Source organism: Anguilla rostrata, chromosome 17 (assembly GCF_018555375.3).
Source record: "Anguilla rostrata isolate EN2019 chromosome 17, ASM1855537v3, whole genome shotgun sequence".
In the NCBI taxonomy this organism is placed as follows: Eukaryota; Metazoa; Chordata; class Actinopteri; order Anguilliformes; family Anguillidae; genus Anguilla; species Anguilla rostrata.
In genome coordinates, this window is record NC_057949.1 from 8,345,325 (window position 1) to 8,353,561 (window position 8,237).

The following is an 8,237-nucleotide window of genomic DNA, read 5'->3' on the forward strand; positions in this document are numbered from 1 at the left end:
TAATTTATATATTGAGGGATTGTACTTATATATTCAGAATTTAATTTATATATTCGGGAATTGAATTTATATATTCAGAAATTGTATTTATATATTCAGAATTGAATTTATATATTCAGAATTTAATTTATATATTCGGGAATTGAATTTATATATTCGGAAATTGTATTTATATATTCAGAATTGAATTTATATATTCAGAAATTGTATTTATATATTCAGAATTGAATTTATATATTCAGAAATTGTATTTATATATTCAGAATTGAATTTATATATTCGGGAATTGAATTTATATATTGAGGAATTGTACTTATATATTCAGAATTGAATTTATATATTCGGGAATTTAATTTATATATTGAGGGATTGTACTTATATATTCAGAATTTAATTTATATATTCGGGAATTGAATTTATATATTCAGAAATTGTATTTATATATTCATAAATTGTATTTATATATTCAGAATTTAATTTATATATTCAGAAATTGTATTTATATATTCAGAAATTGTATTTATATATTCGGAATTGAATTTATATATTCCGAATTTAATGTATATATTCAGAATTGAATTTATATATTCAGAATTTAATGTATATATTCGGGAATTGAAATGATATATTCAGAAATTGTATTTATATATTCAGAAATTGTATTTATATATTCAGAATTGAATTTATATATTCAGAAATTGTATTTATATATTCAGAAATTGTATTTATATATTCAGAATTGAATTTATATATTCAAAATTTAATGTATATATTCAGAATTGAATTTATATATTCAGAATTTAATGTATATATTCGGGAATTTAAATTATATATTCAGAAATTATATTTATATATTCAGAAATTGTATTTATATATTCAGAAATTGTATTTATATATTCAGAATTGAATTTATATATTCAGAAATTGTATTTATATATTCAGAATTGAATTTATATATTCGGGAATTTAATTAATATATTCAGAATTGAATTTATATATTTAGGAATTTAATTTATATATTGAGGGATTATACTTATATATTCGGGAATTGAATTTATATATTGAGGGATTGTACTTATATATTCAGAATTTAATTCATTTTCGGGACAACCGAGAGGAACAGATACGCTGTTAACGGACAGCAGATGTTGCTTCACATTGCGAAAACACAATGGAGTCGCCTCCAGAAAAGAATTTATGTGGAAGTGCAACATCTCTTTAATCGGCTAACTTGATGTGGTTAGCAAGCTAGCTATTTAGCTTTCTTGTGAACCAGAGCTAACGTTATACTTACCTTCATAACCGAATATAAACTTCTCAAAACATAATTTATAGCCCTTGTCCAGTTTAGACCGCTTAACGTTCACTGGCAATGCTTCGACAATGCGGATAACATCGGACATTGAACTTTGGCAGAGCTATCAGGGACTGTGAGAACACACGTCGCTGTTTAGGCTCAATTTTTCGCTGTCAGGAATGGACTTGCGTCCGTAGCAACGGTAACCAGAAACAAAGTATCCCTACATCCGGTTTTGGTCGCCATCTTGTGAAATAGGCCTATAGGCGAACTTCAAGCACTTTGTGTGGATAGGTGACTTATTCTCAGCTCCTAGTCCTGGAGAAAGGATGGTCCTATATTTTATTACCAAATCAAAATCAGACCATGTTCAGCATGTTTCATAAATTTCTGACTCTGATTTGATATATATTTCGACAGTTAACAACTTTGGGAGCATTTGACTTCTGAGCGTATGTATCTGCCGTTATCATTTATGAACAATATTAATTTACTACTTCTTATATTAACCCATATTATCAAATTGGTCGTATCCTTCAATTCTTATTGGCGGTGCACCACGCATTCTCGCGGGATGTGCAGATGTGCGCGATACCAATGGGACGTTACTGCGCATGTGCTGAGGGAATCTACAGCAGGAGGCGTGAGACTGTCGACAACTGAGGATAGCTAGCGTGAATGATATACCGTGTACACGGTGTGCAGTAGACAACTGGCGCTTTAAATTAACTTCATGTGAGTTCTGTTCTGATTGTGAAATATTTGTGCATGTCTCGCAGAAATGCATTGTTTTCAGTTGGCTGAACTTTCGCAGTCGGACCTTGATTCTTTGCGAGGACAATCGAAGGAAGCCTGAGCTAGTGTGTTAATGTAGCCAACCCAGCTACTATTTAATTATGGTAAAACGTTACGGTTTTGCATGTTAAGTTGCTAACTTTGTGACTTCGAGTGGTTTTGTTTGTTTGTGTTGACTAAAATGTGATATTGGATAAAGCTAGCTAGATAACATTAGATATTACGCAGCACGGTTCCTTGGGAATGCGGATGTTCCTCTACATAATATTCTGTATGGTTTAATATTTGTATTTGGAACAGGCTACTTGTTACTTGTAACAATGTTTCTATAGTTCGTAGTTAGCTAAGTAGAAATTTGCCTTCTGTAGTGAAGCCAACGTATTACAAACCTTAGCTAGTTAGCATGTTCAATTCACTGGCTCGTACTTTAACATCCGTGTTAGCTAGGTAATGTTAGCGTTTAGCTAGTTTGGTTGCGGGCCGATTCGTTACACCAAATAATTGTGAACAACGGAACGACATACTAGTCTAAAATTTTAATGAAAGGTTCATTTGCACATTGCTGTTAAGCGAGGAATTCCACGGGAGCTTAGCGTTAATTACGGGTTTTGTGCAATACGTGAAACTAGAACAATGAGCTGCTTGTACTGGTTTTCCCTCTGTCATCCCCGGTCCAAGTGAACCCTAATCCTTACTATAAAACATTAACTTTTGCTTATTGAAACATTAACGTTTATATGGGCCCTCAGGCTATCGTGAATTAATAATCATGTGCGATTGGAGTATTACTCGTGAATGTTGCTCAGTCGCACGACATTCCATCGGCGTGGGTGTCCATTTATTATCCACACAGTTACTTCAAAGTCCAAAACGTTTGTGGCATTGAAAAGTTCGTACAAATTTAAGTCTGTGTACGTTGTGCTTTACTTTGAGGGAGAGGGAACTCCCCCCCCCAGCTGTATGTGGCTTTATCAGTAAATGTTGCCGAAATTCCTTTTGGTTCTGAGTGTTTCCCATTAGATTTTTAATGCACGTCCTCCTTTCAATACCAGCAACCTCAACGTTGCCATGTCTGCCGGGAACGCAAAGATCGGCCAGCCCGCACCTCCGTTCCAAGCCACTGCGGTTGTGGATGGGCAGTTCAAAGAGATCAAGCTCTCTGACTACAAAGGTAAAGGCTACACAAGGCACTGTGAAACCTCAAGACTGTTCATGGCTTCAGTCTGTACATGGTTTAAATCTCTACTGTCTTGCATATTTGCGTGAACAGGCACACATGCTCACATTCACACAAACTCATACTCACATGCATACTCTTCCTTGCACTCTCACACTTAGTCAGGCACATTCGCACATGCAGACTCACATGCATAAGCTTTCATACACATACTTTACCTTTCCTCTCAAACTTATGCTCACTCAACAATATACTCCCACAAAGAGAAGCATATACTCACAAGCACATGCAGTCTGTCTCACTCTCACTCTCAGATTTGAGAGCAGGTGGACCACTTCAAAATTGGTAACAAAAAAAATGATGGGGGGAATGATTTGACAATATTGTTTTTAAAGGACCTTGGCCCCTTAGCTCAGTGTGTATCCAGCATGAATCCCTCATTTCCGGTGCCAACTATCAGAACAGGAAATGAGGTGCTGGTAGTTCTGGACACAATATTGTTTTTAATGACTCCCGATTTTTGTCTCTCCCTGCTGCCACCCCAATAGGGAAGTACTTGGTGCTCTTCTTCTACCCCCTTGACTTCACCTTTGTCTGTCCCACGGAGATTGTGGCCTTCAGCGACCGGGCGGAAGAGTTCCGGAAGATTGGCTGTGAGGTCATCGCTGCCTCCGTCGACTCGCACTTCAGCCACCTGGCCTGGTGAGAAGAGCAGCGTGTTATGGATCTTTGGGAACCAAAAGGGGTGCAGTGAATTGTGGACATGTACTTTGCGTGTGTGGCTCTGAAGATTCACTCGGCCTTTAACTCCTGTGGGCCTCCAGACCTTTGTGCTCTTGGTAAGAGCTTTGCAGCTTGCAACAGAATAACAGTCACCTCTGTGGGCAGGGCTAGCTTAGACATAAGCTTTCCATATCGGTGAACTCTAGCACAGATGGCATGTCTTCTTCCCCTCACATGAATCTAATTATGCCTTTACAATCTAATTCATGTATCATCGTGTGCAAATGTGAACTTCAAACACAACCGGGCACACATTGCAGGTTTCTGTGGTTGCACATGATACCCTTCAGGGCTTAAGCTCCATCTGGTGAATAGGTAAAACCAGAGTTGAGTGCAGCACTTAAATTGAGGAATTAAATTGCCCCATTTTTGCATTTGGTCGTAATAATGAAGATAATCTTTTATTGTGGGCGGTTGGGTAGCGCACTCTGTAAAAGCTCTGCTTTAGGCACACGAGTGAGCTACACTGATTGAATCTGACCTGTGCTGGTGCTGCCTTCCACTTGTATGTCTCAGATGAGAACCGTGAGCTGTCTTTGTTTCCCTGAGCCGGCAGCCAGGGGCCACATGGAGCGTGCTTGTTCACAAATTGGACATTCCAAATTCTGGTGCCATGCCAAATTAAAAATGAAAAAAAAAGAGATTATTTTACTGTATAGTATTGTAGAATATTTGAAAATGTAATCGCTCACGCAACTTCTGGGGTCGTCCCTCGTTCAGTTGACTGGAAGGTCCATCGCTCTGGCCTTTGTATCGGTAAGGTTCTGCGGTAGAGGAAGTCAGTTTTGGCTATGAACGTTGTGACATTGTTTCAGTTATGCATGGCGTCTGGTTAGCCGTGTCATGATGCATGCCGCTACCTGTTCCCTGTAGGATAAACACACCACGGAAGCAGGGCGGCCTGGGCCCTATGAAGATCCCTCTGCTGGCTGACCTGGGCAAGTCCATCTCCCAGGACTACGGAGTGCTGAAGGAGGATGAGGGCATCGCCTACAGGTGTGTACTGAGATAAGTATCCACCCGCTCATTTGATGCCATTGGCAGGGCCTCCGGTTTAATGTGTGGCCGAAGCATAAACACAATTGGCGGATTGCTTAATTAGCGGTGTTAGCCTGTGACTGTGCACATTAATGCGTTTGCATGTGTGCGCGCGTGGTGTGTTTGTCCTTGAATAAGTGCGTTTGTACATGAGTGGGTTACGTGTGCTCACTTTCATACATTTGCTCGGGCTGGTGTTTATTATGCACTGGTTTGTGTCCCTCAGAATACGTCTTGTCTTTTCTCCTTATTGAACTCCGTCTTCCCTTTGATCTCTCTCTCATACCTCCTGTGCCTTTTCCTTTCTCACTGTTCGTTGCGTCTCCTGTCTGCTAGGGGCCTGTTTGTGATTGACGATAAAGGCCTGCTGAGGCAGATCACCATAAATGACCTGCCTGTGGGACGCTCAGTGGACGAGACCCTACGGCTGGTGCAGGCCTTCCAGCACACCGACAAGTTCGGAGAGGGTAAGAGTGGGTCGGTTACTGGGGGGGGGGGGTTAGTTGAGAGATAGAAGGCTGTGGTCAGACATTGGGTTTTCGTTTCCTGACGTCATAAAGAGTGGTGGAAATTAAATGCATTTAGGCGTAATTTAAAAGTTTTTTTTTTAGTCTTTTTTCAAATTATTTTTTTGTGGAAATTAAAGCTGTTTCTGGCTGTTAGGAAGAGTGTCATTGGTATCTTTTTATCTTTCTCACTTGTGTGATTGAGTAAAATATGTATCGGTATATCAAAAAATTTAAAAAATAAAAATAAAAACCTACATTCAAAATGCTTAATCAAATGTTAGTGGGTGCACATTTGGCTGAACGACGAATATTGCAATGTCAATGCAGTAGGAAACTGGTTAGCTACATAGTACTAATGAAGTTTTCATGAAGTGATGAAATGACAGGGCATGCAAGGAGAACACTCAAAATATATGACTACTGGTGATCTGGTGTAAAATGTCAGTGCCTGTTTCGGTTCAAACACCTTTTCTGTATTGAATCCTGCACCATGGAACTACAAATATATTCTCCAAAGTTCAGAGGACTCCAGCCCGGTTCTAGCGCGCTTCTTAAGTTAATAAATGTCATAGATGATAGTGGTGGTCATTTGGAAATCGTAAGTCGTCTGAGTGCGGGTAAGATGGCAACTAACATTCTCTGTGCGCAGTGTGTCCAGCCGGCTGGAAACCAGGAAGCGACACCATTGTTCCGGACGTCCAGAAGAGCAAGGTGTATTTCTCAAAACAGAACTAACTCGTCCCTTTCTGGCCCATGCGCACTTATCTCCCTGAACCCGAGCACTTAACGTTCCCGAATTACTGCTCACGTTGGCCCCCCTCCCCCACCATCTCCATGCACACGTTCTAGACGCAGCATCCTGTTCTAGAACTCATGTCTGAATGGAAGTAAAGCAGTGAGTCCTCGTAAGCACTGAAACTGTGAGCCATGTTTTTTTCTAGAAGGTTATTATGCCAGGAAAGGGAAAGATGAAAAATAAGAAAAACCTGAAGTGTTTTTATGGTTGCTAAACTGATGATCAATATCAGAAGTGTCAAGAGAACTGGAATGATGAGTTAAGGTAATTCTGGTGACTTTGTGACTGGAGAAATAAAGATCAAACTGAATTTAAAATATAGATATGGTGTCTGGATGTCTGTATCTGCATATTACCAGTGTTCTGAAATGGGCTTAAAAATTGAACAGTTTGTTTTTCACTGGTATATGTTACTTAATGTGCCATCTTCCTGCTTCAGTGAAGCTGAATGTACCTATGGAATATCTGGGTTTTAAATCAGTAAGGTTTAGATAGCGGTGTGGTATGATGGTCTGGGAACTGGGCTTGTAACTCAAAGGTTGTAAGCTTGTTTGCCAGATAGGATAATACCATTTTGCACTTGAGCAATGTGCAAAATGTTCAACGAATGAATGGAATTATCCAGCAGGGTGCCCAAAGAGATGAATAACCTGTGACAGGCGTGATTCAGGCAAGGGCACAGCCTGCTGAGAGAAGGTTCTAGTACCAGGCTGCCCAATCCTGTTACTGGGGATCTACTGTCCTGTCTAGGTTTTCATTTCACCCCTTCTTGGGGAATGAAACTTATTGGCAGCACAACAGGATCTATAGTTGTTGAACGAGGTGTACTCTGTTACGGTTGGAATGAAAACCTACAGGACGGTTGATATCCAAGAACAGGATTGGGCAGTCCTGCTCTAGTAGTTCTTGTTGTGAAATGCAGCAGACAAGTCGGGAAGGATGAGGATGGAGTGAAGAGCCTCAGTTACTGTGAGCAGAACAGTCTAGTGGAGATGGTTGCAGACTGCATGCTTCAGTTTTGGTTCATAAGTAAGAGCTACAGTTAAATGAAAAATTATTGGGACAGTTGTTGGGAGAAATCGATTGTTCTTCTGTGATAATCAAGTTTGTATTGTCAAATCAACCGATGACAATGCTTTTCATGTTTTGATTATTTACGCTCTTAAGCCATATAATGTCAAATAGCTGTGCATGCAATAATGAATGAAAGTCCCATTCACATTATGCTTTTTGTGCTAGATTGCAAACAAATAAAAAGACATAAATACTTTTTTAAAAATTAAACACCGGAAAGAATCAATAGGCTCCTAATAGGTAAAAATTTGACACAAAAAACTAACTATTTGGTAGAGGATGAAGAATTTAAAGACAAATAACAAGCGAAACCAGCGTTGTGTTCAAGGAAAACATTATTAAAGAGCTTAAGCGAGTTCAACAGCCTTAAATGAGCAAGTGATTTGCTGTAACAAAAACTAGCATACACGGGGCTCCCGGACTGAGTTTGAGAGCCGTTGGTCAGCGGCACTTCAAAGCTTGTTACTGAATGCCCACTAGAGGGAGCTATGATTACACTATCAATTCCAGCATTGCTAACCAAACCGGTTTGATGTTTTGGGTTTAGTTTCACATGACGGTTTGTGAACTGCATCAGTAGGCGATACATAAAAATATTTGAAAATATTATGTCTATAAACACACATCCAGAGTGTCTGAAATCTTTCTAACTGGACTTAAATTTATGACCTCACAAATCGCCGACCTTTCATGACATAGATGGTAGTCAAACTAGTCCTTGTCAAACCCTCTACAACTATACAAAGCCATGGCTTCATCTTTGACCCC

The 8,237-nt window shown here is 39.4% G+C and overlaps 1 protein-coding gene across 1 annotated transcript; it reads left to right on the forward strand.

Moving 5' to 3' along the window:
• Positions 1–1,872: 1,872 nt before the first annotated feature.
• Positions 1,873–6,716, forward strand: LOC135244121 (peroxiredoxin-1-like). Its single transcript, XM_064316331.1, has 6 exons — positions 1,873–2,032; positions 3,145–3,263; positions 3,818–3,971; positions 4,926–5,048; positions 5,427–5,557; positions 6,249–6,716. The coding sequence occupies exons 2-6, from the start codon at positions 3,161–3,163 to the stop codon at positions 6,332–6,334; spliced, it is 597 nt and encodes a 198-aa protein (XP_064172401.1). The 5' UTR covers positions 1,873–2,032; positions 3,145–3,160; the 3' UTR covers positions 6,335–6,716.
• The last annotated feature ends 1,521 nt before the right edge of the window (positions 6,717–8,237 follow it).